At 47.0% G+C, this 19430-nt stretch overlaps 3 protein-coding genes; 1 reads left to right on the forward strand and 2 right to left on the reverse strand.

The window, feature by feature from the left end:
• Positions 1-7614: 7614 nt before the first annotated feature.
• On the reverse strand, positions 7615-9139 carry GSTUM_00010884001 (uncharacterized protein). XM_002841559.2 has 5 exons: positions 8817-9139; positions 8512-8756; positions 7979-8445; positions 7803-7913; positions 7615-7744 (listed from the first exon to the last, which is right to left on the reverse strand). The coding sequence occupies exons 1-5, from the start codon at positions 8995-8997 to the stop codon at positions 7651-7653; spliced, it is 1098 nt and encodes a 365-aa protein (XP_002841605.1). The 5' UTR covers positions 8998-9139; the 3' UTR covers positions 7615-7650.
• Positions 9140-10009: 870 nt separating this feature from the next.
• Positions 10010-13622, reverse strand: GSTUM_00010885001 (uncharacterized protein). XM_002841560.2 has 6 exons: positions 13000-13622; positions 12774-12932; positions 12046-12707; positions 11834-11995; positions 11265-11768; positions 10010-11204 (listed from the first exon to the last, which is right to left on the reverse strand). The coding sequence occupies exons 1-6, from the start codon at positions 13280-13282 to the stop codon at positions 10956-10958; spliced, it is 2019 nt and encodes a 672-aa protein (XP_002841606.1). The 5' UTR covers positions 13283-13622; the 3' UTR covers positions 10010-10955.
• Positions 13623-16730: 3108 nt separating this feature from the next.
• On the forward strand, positions 16731-18141 carry GSTUM_00010886001 (uncharacterized protein; the record flags this gene model as incomplete). Its single annotated transcript, XM_002841561.1, has 3 exons — positions 16731-16823; positions 16950-17834; positions 17899-18141. The coding sequence occupies 3 exons, from the start codon at positions 16731-16733 to the stop codon at positions 18139-18141; spliced, it is 1221 nt and encodes a 406-aa protein (XP_002841607.1).
• Between the last annotated feature and the right edge of the window lie 1289 nt (positions 18142-19430).

Consider the following 19430-nt stretch of genomic DNA (forward strand, 5'->3'; position numbering starts at 1 on the left):
CCCCCATACTGCTGGCGTTTCTGTTGAGTATATTCCTCAATGGTCAGTTTTATTGTTATTCCGGGGTGAGCCAACAACAACTGACAAGGAGGGACTGATGTGTCTCTCAAACAGTTTGGAAGTTTGGTGTGAAAGTGGCAGAATCGAGACTGGGAATTTGAAAGCTAGAGTCGTTTCCGTATAATTTCAACTAATATACTGTACTTGGATAGATGGTTTGCTATACAGAGGGCTAAGATATAGTCGTTGGGTATGCCAACCATTTGATTTTCCTCCTTCACCTCAAGTTTTCCCCTCTTTTTATAATTATTTTTCATCCTTTTGGTGGTCATTCCTCATGCGATGAAAATGGGTATTTTATATGGGAGAAATGGGCAAGAAGTGGTGGTAGAGAGTTAGCTTATTTTGCCACCAAGATGGTAAAGTCATGGCTGCCATAGCTAACCTATGAACAATGTCCCACATATCCTGCAAAGACACCAGCCGCACGGCAGTAGTCAGCTTAAAGATGAGTGTAAAGAAAGAAAATTAAGCAAGAAAAACTTCCCATTGCAAGATATTTTAAGTTAGCCCATCTAGTTGATATTCTCCTAAGTGATGTGTTCTTAACTTGTGAAATCAGTCTTGCGATTGTTCCAAGCCTCCGGTAAATAATCGCGATGAGTATCATTAAGCCAATAGCTGAGAGTCTCAACATGACAGAAACTGTTGTCTTTCGGAACCCCTCTCAACCTAGAAGCTATGTCCAACTCAAATCTTTCCCGCCCATATGGACCGGCCAGTATCTGCCGAAGTTTTGCATTCTCCACAGGCAGAGAGTATAGTACTCTAGGCTTGTAGAACATACAAAACTTATAAGCTGTACCCCCATAAGGCCTTTCTCTTTCCGTAGTAATACAAGTACAACTCCACCACCACTGGACTACCCGCATGAACCACACCCTCCCAATCTGTACCCTCTAGTGTCACCACATGATCAGTCACCCTGGTGCAATGCATAATGGTGGTTTTGAGACTAACCTAGGGTAGAAAAATCTTGTTTGAATATTACTAGTGCTGGACTGTGCCTGAGAGTTGATGCGGTATATGTACTGTACTGATGTGGATGGTGGACTTGCTTAGAGATGGTGGTATCATAGCACGAGTACTGGAGAGGGTTTTCAGCCCTAGAAAGTGTTCGGGTTAAGGGTAGGGCTCTACGTAATGTATTTATACAAGTACCTCTGGCTTGTACCACTCACAAAAAACAACACCCCCTTCTATACCTTACAAGAGAGAAACTCCCACAACTTTCCACTCCCGATTGAATTTTAATTCATCCTCTTTTTGCCTCTCCTTCCATCCAAATTGCATCGAGTAATATACCAGCCCGGTTCTGACATCCAGTATCTCAACTCCGTCTACGGCACTGTACTACGGACACGCAACCAGGCACCTAGTTGCTTGCAAGTATATTTTTCTCCTACACAATATCTCCTTTCACTAACAATACAGTTTATAGACAAACAACCGAACGTTGGAACTTGTTTTCCCTTTCCTACCTCCTCCCCTCACTCTACTTCCCTCTCTTTGCCTATCCCTCACCCTCACCCCAGACGCCTCCAACTGAAATACAAAACGGCTATTGGCCATTTCTTTTCTGCACCCTGTCGGTCGCAGCCAAACCCTTGTTTGTACGGTTACCCAGTACAGGAATATGTAGTACCTTACTTTATCAATAAAGCTGACCAAGAACTCAATTTACTAGTATAGTTCCTTTCGATTCACCCATTATCTATCTACAATCAGAAGGTCTGGGCCTCCCCTATCTATCTACGGTGTTTCTCTACCATAATCCCAACAAAACTACCACGCCCTTTTCCAAAATGCCAAGTGCCGATATAATTCATAATAATAAGAAACGAAAGTCAAGGTGGGAAACATCGTATTCAAAGATGACACAATCCGCTGCAGAGAAGCGGTTAGGACTTGATTTTGAGCAATTGGAATCCCAAGCTGTTGAAGTCAATAACATGTTGGAAGAAGCTTCATATGGGATTGGGTGTCTTGGAGAGGTTATTAAGAAGACAAAGGAGAAAGTTTACATGCACATCTTGGAGTACCTCCAATTTGAAGGATATCCCACAGAAGCGAGTCCCGATCATAAAGAGGCAAACGTTAATGACTTGGTCTTATATATCATCGGTCCAATACTATTCGACTTTAAAATTACGACTGGACGGAATATACGACTTCAAAGGGAAAAGGAGCTCATCTCAATTGATTCTAAAGTAGGTGGATACCAAGAGTTCGTTGTGGTCGACAAGATTTCGGTCTTGGAACAATCATTTGTTTTGGTTGTAGAGTCCAAACGATCATCTCTAGGAGAGGCGACTAGACAGTGTCTACTGGCGATGGATGATATGTGGAGCAGCAATGGTAAGGGAAGAGTTTACGGATTTGTTACAACAGGCGAGGACTGGAGAATGGTGGAGTATGATGGCGTCAGGTTTCAGATGACTGAGAAGTTTACAGTTTTGTTTAGTACAATGGGTAAACAAAAGGATCGGTGGATGAAGGAGAGCTCGGTTGTAGTGGATTGTATCCTTGTTGCATTGTACAGTGGAGGAGTCATGAAGGAGGTTGTTGTTGGTTGAGGTCAGTTTTTTTTTCCATGTGGTTAGTTCTTGTTAATAGCCGGCAAGTGATGCGCTACCTGTACAGCACTATACTTCCTTGCTGCTCCTTCACTCATGATACCCTTGTGATATCTCCGTCGTTCCTGCCCTACTAGGTTACCGCCGTTGAGCCTTCCTTCCTCCGGGAGCTGACAGGAACCACTGCGCCCCTGGTAGGTGATTGGCCCGGAGGGGTGTTCACCTCTAGCTATTCGCATCTGCCACTTGAAGATCCGGAGAAAGGTTGACGTTGACTCGGCAGTAGTAGATAATGCGGCGCTTGTGGCGCACGCGGGAGATATTCTCCCTTCACCCCATCTGACCTCCGGTGGAGGTGACATCGGGAGAGAAAGATGAAGTTGGGTGTGCTCTGCGGACTGCTACTGCTACGATGCCATACGATACGACACCCCTCCTATCCATGTCTCACCCCGATCTCCAACACCCAACGCTTTGTAGGCATGCAGGTCGGCGGGCGATGTGCAGTGGGGCGAGGTAAGTGATCGTGCATGATCTCCCGGCGAAGGGTGTCTCGGATACGCCTAGCCGGAGCACGCAGTGCTACTTTTCCCTTGGAGTGAAGGAGATATCGGTAAGGTAACAGAGTGGGAGGTGGGGCCCCACACATGCGTTCTCCGGGGGCGGAGGAAGGTTTGGACTTGAGATTGCCGTGCATGAGAACTAACCACTTCCACCGGGTGATGGACTACAAGAGCAAACTCCCCGGGACCTCGCGGCAGCTTGAGGCGATTTCCTCCCTTTGTAGCTGATCTGAAACCTATATCTTGGAGACAAACGGCTCCTTCTACTGTACAAACCTGGCAGATCCACTCTTGGCATTTGAAGACGATTTTTAGACCACGGGGCCGAACGCCTCTACCGGTATTCCGTTTTTCCCTTCCATCCATTATTCCTTCCACCCCCCCCGTAGTATGCTCCGTTGTCTCCGGCCGGTTTGGGGAGGTTTACTTCACCCTTTCCGGTGGGTATGGACTACGAATGATACGCAATGATGGTGCACTCCGAACTTCTCCGGGGGTATTATGCATTCTCGACCTTTATATGACTCTAAAAGCTAGGAAATCAGCTCTCAATATCGGTCACGGCAACCAAAAATTACCCAACAAAAAAGGGTTGGCCACAAGCAACAACCGACACCTCCAATCGAAGTTGAGACCCTATGAAGTGATTTGCTCTATGGCTGTCTACATCCTATCAGATTAAACAACCAAGCAGCATGCGGCTGGGGCAGGAATATTGGTTCGGGTGCGGGGGCATTTTGTATGGTGGGCGAGGGCGGGCGGGCGCATATGGCAGGAATGGTCTGAAGGTGCAAATATGGGTGATATTCAATGAGCGAGAGGCTTTAGGGATATAGGAACTTCACAATTATTAGGGGTTAAAATAGGAGGGTCGTTTTTTTTGTTTCGGACAAAAATTCTTTCGTTAAGCATGTGCGATTTGTGCTATCGTCGCACCTATCACACTAGATTTCTTATGTCCCGATGAATTGCTCTACCCAAGTTCCGGATTCTCGCAGGAAAGAAGAGAAAAAAGCCATGAATTGTCGCTTGGCTGTTGGGCTAAAGATGCACGGAGGTTCGAGGAAACCACACCTAAATTTATATTCGTTCAATTTTGAGAACTCCGGTATCATACCTTGGAACCACTCCCCAAAGCCCCATCCACCAAGACCTCGCATGACCCGATACGATCTACAAGAGAGGCCAAAGGGTACACTACATACAAACTTTGATCTCAAAGATATGGATTATTTTGTCTTTGAATAGACACGTAGCGGTAAAATTTGGATAAATCAAAGAGTGTCCCTTACATGCACCTCTATGTGAAGTAAAAAGAAAGGTCGCTCGCCGCAAGGGAAAATGGCTAGGAAGGAATGAGTCCTTCAAACCACTCACAAATGGTTTGAGGGCTTCGGAAAAGATATCGGTTTAGACCTGGGTTTTTACCTTTCAAATTGCCACCACTAGGCAGTTATCACTGCCTATCACTCGGCAATTCCGTAGTCGGGCGTGACTGGAGGAAGAGGAAGGAGGTTTGATTGGCAATCAACATGTATAGGAGCCGGTTTACATCCTCGATCAGGAAAGGAGGAACAGTAAAAGAAGAGATGACCAAAAGAAGGCCAAGATCGGTGATCTATGGGAAAGCACTGGTGGGAAACGAAAGAAACCAAAAGGAGAAGAGATTGCGGATAGTGAGAAAGCGGCATATCATAGTTGAATAATAACTTATATGGCCGTGAAGTTGAGGGAAGGGTGGAGAAGAGATGAGACAATAGCCCAAGGACAAAAGGAGTGATTGGGGAAAGTCCGGTATCATAGTGAAAAAAATAACCAGTTGCCAAAGGTACTGTAAGGCTCAAAATCCGGTTTGTGGATTTTGAAGTCCCATTAGTTAGTTTTCAGTTTGACTTAGAGAGGGATGTTGTTTGATTGGGGTTTTGATGGACTCAGAGCAATGGTGATAGGGTATGTTCGAAGGAGGAAGGGAAAAGTTTTCTTTCTGTATGTAGGGAGATTTTCTTCACTTGTCTTCAGAACCTAGTTAATAGCAACCAGGGCAAACGAACATTGAACACCACGAAATACAAATCGAACCAAATAAGTCTTAGTGTGCAAGTGAAGTACACTGAGTGATAAGACTTTTCCTTGAGAGTTCAAGGACCAATTGATACGAATCTCGTGAATTGATTTTCTTGTCTTTTCTTAGTTTGTCTTTCTTTTGAACCTACCGATTTCTGCTTTCTCATATTCCTTTTCCCGGCCTAAATTTTCTTTCCTCAGTACTAGGATGTACCACAGAGAATCACTAAACCCAGCAAGGTCTCGATAGCACGGTATGAGAGAATAACCATTGGGGTCTGCCCCGCTTGTTAAACCCAATTCGCATACTTTATCCTTACAAAATTTTGGATAGAAGGTATAAACCACCGCGTCCCACTCACCCCCGGTTCATTCATTGCATCGGCCATGAAAGTTGGAACTTTTAACTTATAAGACCCATCTTGCCATCTTCCCCTCCAGGATTTCATATGGTCCTCCCCACAGATAAATAAATAACGGCCCCCGACCAATACGGCCAAACCGTCCCACCCCTAAATTCCATTATACAGCGCACCTCCCCACCTTCCCCAGCCATCTGTGTAGCACTCACGTCATCACACAAACTCACTCGTAACTCATACCTCACGCCCCCGTTATTGCAACGATAAACAGTAACGCCAACAATAAGAAATTTCAATCCGAAGGGAAACAAAATACAAAGACAAACAAACCATAATTCTCAGTTCCAATAGAGTCGGTGAGAATTGCCTGAACCCTTTCTTTGCACTGCTTTGGCACTAGCGGAGTGTTAGGCTCGAGCTATGATAGCGGATCGCACAATTGATAGGTTCGATCCATGGATTGTTTTTTTTATTTTTATATTATGATATAACATGGGCATTTCAATCCACCGCCAGTAGAAGAGCGATATTCAAGAAAGCAATGTCAGTAATTTGAAGCACGTACCCCAAGCTCCTTCTAAAGAGCAAAGACCATGGAAAATCACCTCTGCTGAGAGAGAAATGTTCTGAACGGGCCTGAAATAGATCACCTCTTGTCCTATTCAATAATTACATATGCAAAGAAAACTAAACAGCGGAGTACGACTGCACCCCGCGCCCCACTCCAACGGGACAATTATATAACCGCAAGCCTCCGGCAAGGATTTTCGTAGTATTGCTTGTGCGCTCTCCCGGAATACTGTAAGTTACAGGGCACTCTCACCAATCGTGTTAGTAACCTTTCCGCTCACCATTCACATTCTCTAAAGGCTACGATCCACTCGTGTATTTTCTCCCGCCCAAACTATCGAATGGCAGAGAAGGGAGATGGGCGAAACTTGGTTGGATTTCTCAGGTGCGAACCTTCTACTATAACTGAGTGCAAACCCAGTGTTGTGCGAGGTCCAGTTTACCCTCATTACACAAACTTGCATACCCTGGATTCCGCCGACACGCCCTCAACAATTTACCCTTCTGTTCTACAGATGTATGATATTGTATCACAGTACAGGTAATTCTACAGCCAGCACTCGGCATATAAATGCTACGTGGCTGACTTGACATACACGCTTGTGCCATATAACATATCTCTCGGGACTTCAGGGGCTCAATCCAGCGTCGAGTAAATGGCCGGTATGAGTTCTGGAGAGTTTAACAGGTAACGGTTCAATGTGCCGGCATACAGCCTAGCATACACTGTTCTTGCGGTATGTTTGTCCTCGCAACGCAATCATGTACCTATATCGTGGGGGGGGGAGGGCTTGAAGATCGTGAGGTGCGAATTGGGATACTTACCAACTCCCACACTCTCTCACGCTCTCTAGAAATAAGAGCGGAATCGTGTGCTTATTAAGTAGATAAAGGAAGGATGAAACAACCAAACCACATTGATACTCGGGTGCAATAAGCCTGCTAACCTCTCTTATATCATAATACCTTACCGTCCGCGAACCCTCCCTTGGTTCCGCTTTTTATGTGCACGACCTATCACTCGATATATCCGCAAAGCGTAATCGTGTACGGTCGGATAGACGGCAATGCCAGCTTTTACTAACACCTTATTTGGAATTGATATCCGGTGTTCATGTAGAAAAAATTGAGATCCCATAATAGGGAACCATTTCTCCCTACCAACAACCAATTTGAAGAAAGAGCCTGCAATCTTCTCCCCGGTTTTCATAGAATAAGATCCTCCACCCCATTCTGAAAGTTGAGAGAGATATTGGCCTTAAATTGGCTCAAGATTAGTAGTGCAGCTGTGGGATTAGGACTTTGTGTGCGGTTGTGCGGCTGTGGGTGATATTTTGGGCACTAAGGCTATCGCAAGAAGGTCTACATGAAGGGCACAACTGCCCCGTGCTCCGGTCATGAGTTAGGATACCTATTCAGCAAGCAAAATGCCAATGAAAAGTTACTAACTTCACATCAGAACCACATCATTCCCTCATGGAAAAAACTAAAATACATTTCTGCCATCAATCCCATTGCAGTCTCAGAAGCCCAACTACACAAAGGAAAACTAAAGAAAATCGCCATCCCCAAAAGACGAAAATGGATTCGGTGGCCCTCCACCAAACCCTCGCGGACCCCCAGTTCCACTAGGCCCAAACGGTCCTCTAGGTCCCCGCAAACCTCCCTGCGGAGCATCGCCGGGGCCAACTGGATCGTATCGCGCCCCAGGCGGAAACCTAACAAACACTAGTCAGCACTGCACCCATAACTACGAACCAAGGTTAAATAGACAAAGGAATACCTTGGATCGGGAATTCCCCCACTGCCACCGCCGAACATTGGATGGTCTGGTCCCGGGTGCATTCCGCTCGGTCCAGACCCACCCCATCCAGGACCCTGGCCAAAGAATGGACCGACGAGCGGGGGGTTCCGGCCAAGGCCTGGAGGGTTCAAGTCGTCTTCCCCGATACTCAATGGGTTTCGGCCCCCGGGGCCCATGGCATATCCACCGCTGCCGCGCGGTGGTTGGAGAATTTCATGCTCATCGTCGAACCCTGGAGGTTGCTCGCCACCCGCTGGGATAGGAGACCGGCCGGGCTGCGGGCCGAAGCCCGAACCGCCGTATGGTCTTGGGAAACTTGGTTGGTCAAACTCGTCTGACCGCCGCCTGGGTCGCTGTTCCTCTTGACGGGTTGAGCTTCCCCCGCTGCGGTCTTCTTCGTAGCCTGGTTTGTGCAATCCTGGAACCAACTTCTGCACCATATTAATCTTGACCAAGTTGGCCAGGTCCTGCGCTCTGCTTGCGCTGATAAACCCGTCTTCCAGCTTCGCTACGCCATTTCCAGCGGAGTACGGGTAGAAGCTCTCGCTAAGAAAGTCCTTTACGACAATGTCGAAAGAGGTAGTCTTATCGTCGCCGATTCCCAAACCCATTACTACAGCTTTGTTCCCTAGACGGTTCACCTTTATCAGGTATTGTAAAGACGATTGTGAGTGCGCATATCGGAAGCCGTAGCTACCAGGAGAGCTGTTCCAGCTTTGTGGAAGTGGTTTTGGATCCGAGCCCTCGATGGGTGTTTCTATAATAGATTATTAGATGACTGTAAGAGGATAGTAATAATTGAGCAGTCCAACAGTACCCAGGCTGTCATCCTCACCCAACCCCACCAGTCGAAACCCCACTGACAGCATACACGCGTGGACGAATATCGCAACAGCATCATAGGGTGATTTCAGAGAAGGTACCGTCCCAGGACCTTGCGGAAAGCTCGCCTTTACGATATTCAGAACAGTAGGCGGGCTAAAGGGAATCTCAGCCATGATGAAATATGAATCTGGGTTAACAAAGCCTGTGGTGATGATTGGATTTTCTTTCGGGTGAAGCCAGACGAAACAATGACGATGGCTTGGGCTAGTTATGCCTGGGGATGGATAAACCTAAGGGTGCGGGGATGATTGTGTCATACCGGCAGACCCCAATAAACGCACGGTGGGAGGGAGGGTCAGAACGAGTGATTGCCAAGACTCCCCTCGATAGACTAATTGATGAGGCTCATCTTGAGCCACCCCTTCTGTGATACCACAGTTGCGATGTGTGTTCTCCGCGGATTGGTGGCACAGCTCATCGGTGCGTACGGTAGTTGTGCATTTTGCACCAAAATGTCATCTCTTGCCACTCTACTCCTATCGGTACCATCACTACCTTGCTCGCACTGCAGAATACAATCCCGTAAACGATAGTCTACCGTACCAGTACGAGTACTACTCTACCTAATTATTACAAAACTCTGCAGGAAGGCTCATCCACTACGAGCAACATATTGAAATCTTGGATGTTTTCATGCAGATTAGGTTTATGCGCGAACATCCGAAATAAACAGTTTTCTAATTAAGTACCGTAGCTTCTTCTATGAGTGCAAATACAAATCCTATATATATATTTCCAACATACCCCGAAATTTAGAGACCTACACTAGATGATCACCCGCCTAATTGACAAAACAAAACCTAGCGTTTGAATCGTGAGATCCCCAGCTACTCGTACTCGCAGATACATTTATATAAGGATCAAAATAGCCACCCCCCCCCCCTTTTTTTTTTCAGCAACTTGGCGTTTGTCTTATAGATGGTTTACAGCACTTTACTCGAGTACGGTACTAGTACAGTTCAATGGGTTTTAGTCTAACCTTGCAACTCTCCAGTACAAATGACTGAAGTGCACATTCCAATGTTCTATGTATCGTGCACCAGATCCCAATTGAACCCTCCAGAATATGAGGTTAGTGAGATGTCTCAAAATTTGTAACATTCCCAGCTGCCAGTGAGAGAAGTATAAGAGTAAACGTGATGATACCACTAAATTCGAGCCACCTTTTTATCGTTAAGATACAGAAAAGAAAAAATCCATCCTCAAACTCTGTAAATACAACCATTTTATCATCCGCTATCATAAGTCAACTCGTCAACTGCTCAACTACAGTAAGTCACAGTCCATTCGCCTGCTCAAATCTCAGAATCACCAACAAGCACTCGCTAAACCGGCAGAACCACCCCACCATCACACTAAAAGTTAAAATCACTCCTATCGCGCTCAAGAGTTAACAGAAAAAACTCTAAGCCCCTCGCTCCCCCACACGCACTGGTATATTGCACCGCTTCCCAAACCACCCCACCAACAAACTATAATACAGCCCATAAACCTCTCCACTCTCACAACCAGATTCACTGATCCAATATCCTAGAGAACCCGCATGGTAATGATACAAGCAGCCCAAATAGCAGAGGGAAAAAGCAACAATGCCCAAATCAGACCTTAACACCCAACCTATTTGACTCAAGAGAAAAGGAGAATGAAAAAGAAAAAAAAAAACTGAAATAGAAATAGCAAGACGAACGCCGGGACCACTTTTTTTTTTACTATAGTAGTAGCAGTAGTAGAAGCAATAGTAGCAGCAGCAGTAGCAGTAGTAGAAAGGGAAAGATGGACTAAACTAAAATAAGGGGGCGGGCACCACAAAACCAAGGCAGAAAAAGTGCAGAAAGCGAAACCGAGACCAAACGTAATCAAGACAGAAATAGAGATGGATGCCCATAGGAAAGCGTAGAGTAATATAACAGAGGATAACTGGGGGGTGAGTAGATGGAAGGGCTAGGGTAAAAAGTCTAGTCGAGTCGATGAGCTCTTCCTCCTATTCCCTCAATCGTGATTATTTTGGTGTGCACCATTGATACTCGGCACCAGCCGTCAGGAAATAATTCCCCTCCGAGTATGAATCACATCAAGGATTGCCTGGTGGTAACAGCTGTCCTTCCAATATCTCTACCAACATCCTCGACCGAACCAACGGGATGTCGCCCGCCGTAAAGTCGAGTCTGCCACTTCTAGTGAGCACCTCAGCAGACTTGAGCGCAAATACCCCGCAGTCGTTCATGTTGCGTTGCTGAGGAGCGCCCGGCATTGCGTAGTCGACCCAGTCGGTATCATTAAATTTCCCTCCGGTTTCGTCACGCATGTACTCCCTCATCATCTAACGGACAATTAATAAACAAGGATTGGCACTGGGTGTATTGCTTGGGAATAAGCTCACCTTGTACGGGCCAGGCCTAGATTCCGGTGTGAATTTCCCTCCCAAGGAATCATAGTATTCGAACCGCTTTTGCTTAAAGTTTACCACAGCGAGACACCAATGGTTGCCCCCAACGTGAACCGGCATCAACAGGTAGTCCAACTTCAAAAGATCCTCGCCCCCGCACTTGGCACGCCTTGCCCATCTTGCGACTGCTTTGTGACCACCATCTTTGAGCTTTGGCCAGAAATAGGTGTTGTGCGCGAAGATCTTCTTGGGCCCATTCGGGAACGAGCTATTAGTCCTCTCGCAGATGAGGTTCATGTAGAAATTTATGATCTCATCATTCAACCATTGGTTCGGCTTAAGACGTTCAAAGTCACGGTTCGTGATCGGGATATTCCATTTTGTGATGTAGGTCTTGTTGAGACCTGAACGGCTAACCTCCGCAAAGGTTTTTTCGACTTTCTCTTTCCGAGCTGGATCAAGCGGTGGTATTACTTCCTTTTTGATTTTGTTTCGTGCCTGTTGTTATATTCCGGTCAGCTTTGAAAGAGCCTCAAGGAGAAGGGAAGAGGAGAGGTACTCACATCTTCAGCTCTCAACCTCTGAATCTCGATCTCTCGTTCTTTGCGTTTTCGTTCTACTTCCTTAAGATTCAAAAATCCATGTTCGCCTCTCGCCCGAAGTTGCTCCAGTAAGACGTCTAGGGGTTCAGACTCGATATGAGCCCTCATTTGAGATCTGCGAAGCTGTATGCTATGAGTATACCAAGCCAAGCCCCATAATTGGCACCACTTACTGCTTCTTGCTTCTTTCTTTCCTTTTCATCCTTGGATTTAAGCTTTTGCACCCGGCCAGAGCTTACTGGTCTACCAATAGATGCTAGTCTAGTGGATCGGCGTAGTTCATCGCTTGATAACCGTTTGTCGATCAATGGAGTCTGCAAAACCGACTGAGCCCCCGGGCTCAGGTGTGACTTCCATGACACTTTATGCGACCAACCGAGTTTATTATTTGCCATATGTCCGGGAAACCTTGGTGTCAAACTAGCACCAGGCGACGGGAAACCAGCTTGAGCTAGGCGGGTTGAAAACTTCTGGTCTCTGCGATATAGTGCACCCCGCAAAATAGACCTTACCGGCAGCGGTTTACTTATCGGAACTGCGAAAAAAGGCTCCTCCCCTTTCGCTAAGGGACAATTGACTCGAACTTTCCCGGAATCGAGAAAGGCCTTCGGCGCCAGTGCTCGAGGCGGATTGGGGAAGTGCTCATCTCCAGAAGCCGACGCCTGCGGTGAAGGTAATTGCTGAGTCGTAACGGTACTTTCGCTGGTATCCGGCACGGGCGCTTTTATCTTTAGCCCATCCCGAACGGCAGCACTCTGAGAGCGTCCGTACTCTTTGCCGGAAGCCCGAGAGTGGACAGCATTGGGAATAGATGCGATTTCGTCGTTAGCTAAACCTAAAAGGTAGATCAGTAAGCTGAACCTAAAAGACGCGACTCAGACAGGTCAATAAGGGTAAGTACAAGAGCGGAACGAATTTTCTGCTTCTGTTAATTTGGGCCGCTTCGATTTAGACCTTCCGTCTAGTGTGTAATCCGGTTCTGCTGTTTCCACTGTTTGCGCCGCCCCTGCCGTTTCTGCGGCTCTCACCGATTCTATCGTCTCTTCAGGCCGGCGAACAACTATCTCAAAACGTCATCAATAAAATCCTCAATGGGAGAAAAGCAAACTCGAGTGGATGCATCATACAACTCCAGTCAACAATAGTTTTCCAAATACTGCTAATGTATCCAAATCCCCACATATTCCGAGCACTAAACACGGCAGATGCCGCACGAGAACGGGGAGGGGTAGTTGTAGATGAACGACTTCTCCCGTCCTCCCCGTCGCCCTCCTCACGCTTCCTCTTTTGTGAGCTTGTTGAGGATGACGGCGAAGTGGTCTGTGAGGAAATAGCGACAGGTGTGGCCGGACCGATAGAGGATTCGGAGGTGGTGGTCAGATTATCGGAAGCTGTTACGGTGGACTCCATAGAAGAGTCGAGTCGCGTATAGAGAAGCAAAATAGTGTGCGAAGACACGATTGATGACGCAAATCACAATTGGAGGTTTTGTTGATGCAGCGGATATGTGTTGTAGGCTGCGGTTGAAAAATAAGGAAGGCGTACAAAGAAGATGCAAGCGTGTTGGAGATGGCGGGTTGCGACAAACAGGAGGGAAGACCCACGAGGAACTCTCACCGGTGGATTAAGAGAAAGGGAGGATCAGGGATGCGATAGACTTCAAGATGTTGTGGAGAGAATTTGTAGAAGAGGTACAATTAGTGCGGCCTCAGTTGCTGTGAGTTCAAGGAGCTCAATCGTGAAAACGGAGTTGGACGGCGGGAGTAGGTTGGGATGATGAAAGTGATGGAACAAAAATATATAAGGTGCCCACAGTGCAGCACCATACAATGGTGCCGTTGAGCTGAGTGTATGGGCAGAGGGTTATGTAATACCAGGCGATCGATAGTCACGTGATATGCAGCACTCTACTTGGCGGACCTTCTTTCAAATTTGATGCTGCATCAATCTGTATTGCAATTGGCGAGACCCTTCTCGCATCAATCCAACGAGACCATCTCATCCCTACCCGATATCCGAGCTCCCCACATTCTGATGATCAGCAAAGCGAAAGCGCCTTCCTCACTCGTCGCCCCCCAATTATCATATTATTATTACCCCAACCTCCCTCGGGTGCAGTGCCAGGCACCTCTTTCTGAAAGACCTGGCTTGTATTTGTTTTTTTGTTTATTTTTTCTGCGTATATTATACTATACGGTACAAAATCACGACTACCAGACGTGGTATTTCATGAAAACCTGCCCAACCCGTAACTTACCTGATAAAGACTGAATGAAAAACACGCGGTACCCCTCTTTCTCTCCCATAATATCTACCTCGAAACTTGTCTCTACAAGTACTTCACCTGCCTTGTCAGCAATTGTATCGGCTTATACAAGTATTTTAGTTCAAAGGTTTCTACGGTACCCTGGGACAATAATAATACAGCAATCAGCAGCTCCGAAACCTATGCAATACTGCACTATTCCCGTATGAAAACCTCTGGCCAGGGAGAAACCCCCTCTGAGGCATAAAGGTGCGGAATCCGAGATGTGCATGTCCGCGACTCACATGATCAGTACCAATGTATTTAATATACCACTTAAACTCCCCGTCTTTGGATGAACTCCGTAGCCAATTAGAAGCGATCCAGCCGACAATTGGCATGAGATATTATATCAGTCTTACAGCCTTCACCCAGGGAAGCGGAAAGATGCGAACGTTGAATATCGTTAGACGCCCACAAAACGCAATCCCGCACGCGCCGGTACTGTACAGTACTGTGGTTAAGTGCCAAAACACCAAGCCTCGGCCTCTGGATATGATATCGGCATTGTACCGTAGATGTCCGAGGAGCAAATCATGGATCCTAACTCAGCTCCTCCCGTTACGGTAATGTACCATACAAGCATTTGGCGCCCTTTCGACAATACTGTAGTCCCTGGCCTTAATCCAAGTCACATATCCGTGCTCGAGCACAGTACTACTACAAGTACGATACTTGGTCTATCATTGAATTTGCGAGGCGCCCAACTAGGTCCAAGACATGGCAGATGATTTTTTTTTGTTTTTTAGGGGCTGGAGATCAGTTCCTGCACAAGATAAGCTTGGGGATAGAAATTGCTATTCTGGGTAAATTTATACGCCCATGTGCTATGAGCTACAGGCACAGTATCATACCGGACTCGAGTCCAGTACAGGAGCATAACTTAATCCACAAATTCAATACCAGCACTCCGTAGACCACCAGTTCTAAAGACCGTAACTCCACTGCCGGAATTACACTTAATAATCAAGTTCAAATACGAGCACATACCCCAAGCAAATGGTTTGGCGTACCGGTATCCAAAAGATGCCGTGGTTTAATTATATCGATTGTGAGTTTTGAGCCTCATACAGTGTTGCTTATCGCATTTTGGTGGGGGGGGACTGGGGAAAAGAAAAGGAGGGGTTGAGGATAAGAAATAAGATCATCAAGCCCGCCCTCCGCATCTCCTTCACGATACACAGCAAGAAGCACGCATAAAGCTAGGCACATCTCAAGCCATGTATGGAGGATTCATGTCGTATTGATCGGAAATGGAATGTGCGCAGGCTACTCACCCATCGGGTCAACATTTTGGTGAGGAGTCTGTGAGTGGGTTGCGTTGCGATTGCGGCTGTACAGTACAGTACAGTACAGCACAGTACCTGTAGGGTAAAGCGCAAAGAACGAGTTCCGTGTTAAAGAAAAGGGAGTTGGTGATACGATATACTGCGGACCCACCGATTTTCTGCTTTAGCTGCCGATGATCAGGTCTTTGGAGAATAAGCATGATAGCGAAATGTGTCTCTGAACGTACACGGTGAAATTGAAATTAAGTCAGAGTATGTATTTATTTATTTTTGTTCCTATCACTCTCGACCATCCATTATTACTGAAATATCTCAAAGGTTTCAATCGTTCAGTCGAGGACATTTTCCCCTACAGTACTCGAGTAATTGTTGCACCTTTCAGCTCTTTACCTCTTCCACTGCATCGTGTATGTAAGATATGACCAGCATCACACCTACTCGAGTAATACGGTACGGCATCCTTTTACCAACGGCCACCCAAAACACCGAGCAAAACCCATGCTTGTGAAGAAAAACCATCTCTACTCCTGAACAGCAAACCAGGAAACCCTTTATCCCTCCTTCCCTTCCTTCTCCCCCAGCACCCCTCTCTGCACCGCAGTTACCACTACTCGTACAGCACTATTCCCCACCCACCCCCTTGACCATCCCCTCCACCCCCGTCACACAACCGCGCAACCCACCGGTATTCCATCCACAGTGCCTCCCCACACTTCTTGGTTGAGACGGTATCTCCTTCAATTGAATTGTTTCCCCGTGCATCTCCCGAGGTCCTTCCCTCCCCCGAAAGAGCCGCTTCACACCGCCAGACCGGCGGTTGAGAGCTCCAGGAGTCCACGCTCCACGGCACGGTACTTGTACTGTGCACCTTTCCCTCGAGACAATCGATAAACCTATACGCACATCCCATACTCAGAAAACGTGGGCTTTGAGTGTGGGGACCGCAGCAGCCCTTGCGCCCCCGAGTGTGCGAATACATCTTCAGCCCTGCTCGGCAACTCTTGGAGAAGCGACCGCAGTTAACACACAACCCTCTCCCCTCCGCATTCTCCTCCCTGGCGGACTACAATCCCACTTTCGGACCTCGGGAATACGAAGAAATAAAGGAAAAGGACAGAGGAAAGCTATAACAAGAGTATCCGGTCGCTTCGTCCTGGGTAGATCCGCAGCTGGGAGATCGGCACTCCCGATAATTAGTGAAGGGTGATCGGTTTACACCTCCACGATAACCAGGGGTGGGGTTACGGAACGAGCAGCCGCTACGATGGAGGGCTCCAAAGTTAATGCATTTGTACGGGTGTCCGGCCCACCAAACCGCAATTACCTGGTCGGATATCCCGGAATTTCAGCTACTCTGGTATCTCTACCCTTTTCACTCTTCCCACATTTGACTGCCCGATGATACTCCTTTCCTTTTGCCGTTTGGGTCGGAGGGAGGTCGAGAATATGTGTGTAGGGGAGCTAACTAAGGTCTCGCCACCAGCCGCGAATAGAGGGTAAAGTAGAAATTAGGCCAGGAGCTGGATACAGCGCACCCGTCGGAATCTCATACGTTGCCATTGGTCTCTACCGGAAGGAAACAATACACCCACATGCCGACAGTATAATCAGTAATCACCTCGCAGCGCCACGGAAAGAAATCAAAGATCTTGTAGGAAAGGAGATTCGATTATTCCAATGCTCGGCAGGAAAGGCCTATGACAGTGTGCTGGCGATGGACCTACCATTTGTTTTATTCATACCATTCTCGAAAGCTGGAAACGAGGATATAATCAAGGTGCCACCAGCAAGTTTACAGTTACCTTCGCGTGTAGCAGAAACATATTATGAGTTGGTAGTGTCGGTGCAGCAGGGCTCGGCGGATCTCAAGAAGCATTCGTTTCCTGTGCCCCTGAGTAGATATGACACATTATCGTCCTTCGGGATGTACAACAGGCCGGAGACGCAAGAACGAGTTTCGGATCATTTAGTAACGCTGAGTATGTGTTTGCAACGATGGTCCTTTGGTCCTAATGATCCTGTTGAAGTCCGGGTACGGCTCACTCCCAACCCGGATTGGATGTCGAAGGCAAAGAAGGTTTCAATACAAAGGTTAGTGGTAGTCATTGAGGAGCAGATTACATATAATCCCGAGGGGGATGAGCCTACAACGAAGGTCAACAAACTCATAACAAAGAAAGAGCTGGTCGGACAAAAGCTACCACCGGATGGATATCAAAGCGATATAACAATACGATTCCCGGCTAAAGAGCTCAGGGATAGCGATGGATTTTTACCACCCCCAAAACCTGCATTCCCAATGCATCCAATTGTTGGATTCACCACAACGGCAACGTTATATAAGATAGATTACTTTTTATCTGTCAAGGTTGGAATTCCGATTCTACGTATTTTAGGCTGAGATGGGAATCTTTTCTTCTGACTTTTGTTAGGCGCATATGTCGAGTTGCAGAGACATCACACTCCGCCAGAGGATCATCGTTTCACCATTCGACCACCAAACCTGCCTTGACGAACTGCCCTCAATCATGCAGGCGGCACAGGACGCAACGGGCATCAACGGAGCAGGACCGATGCTTCCCGCTCCAACAATAGTACGACCAGGTGATCTAAATGCGCTGCACTGGCTAGGGATGACGATGGTTGGCAACGAGAGGAAGTTGCTGATCCATTGAAGATGGAGGGCCGGTCCGTCGAGCCACCCTCTCTTCCCGCCCGGCGACAAAGTGCTGTCTGCTCCTCTCCCCCCTAAAAAATACCCAATGAGTGCTGCTCTTATATTGCGTTTCTGGGGAAGTGGTATAATCATATGCGTGTTTTTCTCTTTTCTCTTTTCTTTGCTTGCTATACTTTTTCGGGGGCTTCTGCTTTGTTTGGAGTTAAGTTACATTTGGGGAGTCACTGTACATGCACGCCTTTTTTTTTTTTTTTTTTTTTTTGCCTTGCTATACTTTTTGGGGGGTTTCTGTTTTTTTTGGAGTTAAGTTACTTTTGGGGAGCCACTGTACATCCACGCTTTTTTTTTTTTTTTTTTTTTTTACCATTTTTATTTGTTGGGCCCCTACGTTTTTCATATCTGTTTGTTTTTTTCCGAGGACTGGGCGCTGTCGTGACTTTTTTCCCCTTCCCTTAACGGGCATATTTTGGGCTGCCCTTTCGCGGGTGCTTTGTTTCTTGCCCTTCCTCCCCACCATTATTACTTATTTCTGATGTTTTCTTTCTACCCCCCCCCCCCGTACGTACATATATGATGCTCTGACAGGGCGTCTATTGTACCAGCCGATTCATAAGCTATCCGGAAATTTTAGTGTCAAAGTCCCCTGATACTTTATGAATGGACTAGTGGATTTCCATTTCTGATCGTATTTATGGTTTCTGCGGACTTGCCTGGGATGGACCAAAATGGGGGTTTGTGAAATCTCTGCCATTGAAGCCCCGGACGCTGCGCCGTTGTTAGTGATGGTTTACCCTTTGGGATGTGATGGTGAATAAATGCTGTGGGCTACTGAGAGAGGGAAAGATTAGTTTGTCTGGCCCACAACACGGGTGCTGGTATTGGTGGCGTGGGGGGGACGAACTTCCACCTAAGAAGTTTGTCCTACGGAGTATACTCGAGTATAGTAAATTTATGCAACCTAAAATAGATTTAGCCAGGATGTCCCACGATGTCCCTCCTCCACCTCGTTGTGCTCTTCGCCCCCACCCCTTTCTCAAGTACCGGTACTCTATCGTACCGTAATACAGCATTGTTATCATACCTCAGACCAAGAGAGTCGCATAAGTTAATACCGAGCCCCCCCCCCCAAAGTCAACAACCACCTGCCAAGACACACACCACACACATCCAGCCAGTCCCGCAAACCAACCGTAGCCATACGAGTAGTCTACCGATATCGTAGACTACAGCACAGCCCAAACCAACCTGCACCTCAACCTTCTTTCAACCTCACCTCCCCCATTCTCC

The sequence above is a fragment of the Tuber melanosporum genome (assembly GCF_000151645.1).
Source record: "Tuber melanosporum whole genome shotgun sequence assembly, scaffold_77, strain Mel28".
Lineage (NCBI taxonomy): Eukaryota > Fungi > Ascomycota > Pezizomycetes > Pezizales > Tuberaceae > Tuber > Tuber melanosporum.

Coding starts and splice junctions, on each gene's coding strand:
- GSTUM_00010884001 (XM_002841559.2), bottom strand. CDS start 8,997: ATGGCTGAGATTCCCTTTAGCCCGCCTACTGTTCTGAATATCGTAAAG. Junction 7,914..7,978: donor GGGGGAATTCCCGATCCAAG/GTATTCCTTTGT, acceptor AGTGTTTGTTAG/GTTTCCGCCTGGGGCGCGAT. Junction 7,745..7,802: donor GGAACTGGGGGTCCGCGAGG/GTTTGGTGGAGG, acceptor GATTTTCTTTAG/TTTTCCTTTGTGTAGTTGGG.
- GSTUM_00010885001 (XM_002841560.2), bottom strand. CDS start 13,282: ATGGAGTCCACCGTAACAGCTTCCGATAATCTGACCACCACCTCCGAA. Junction 12,933..12,999: donor AACTATTGTTGACTGGAGTT/GTATGATGCATC, acceptor GTTTTGAGATAG/TTGTTCGCCGGCCTGAAGAG. Junction 11,996..12,045: donor AAAGAAAGAAGCAAGAAGCA/GTAAGTGGTGCC, acceptor CATAGCATACAG/CTTCGCAGATCTCAAATGAG.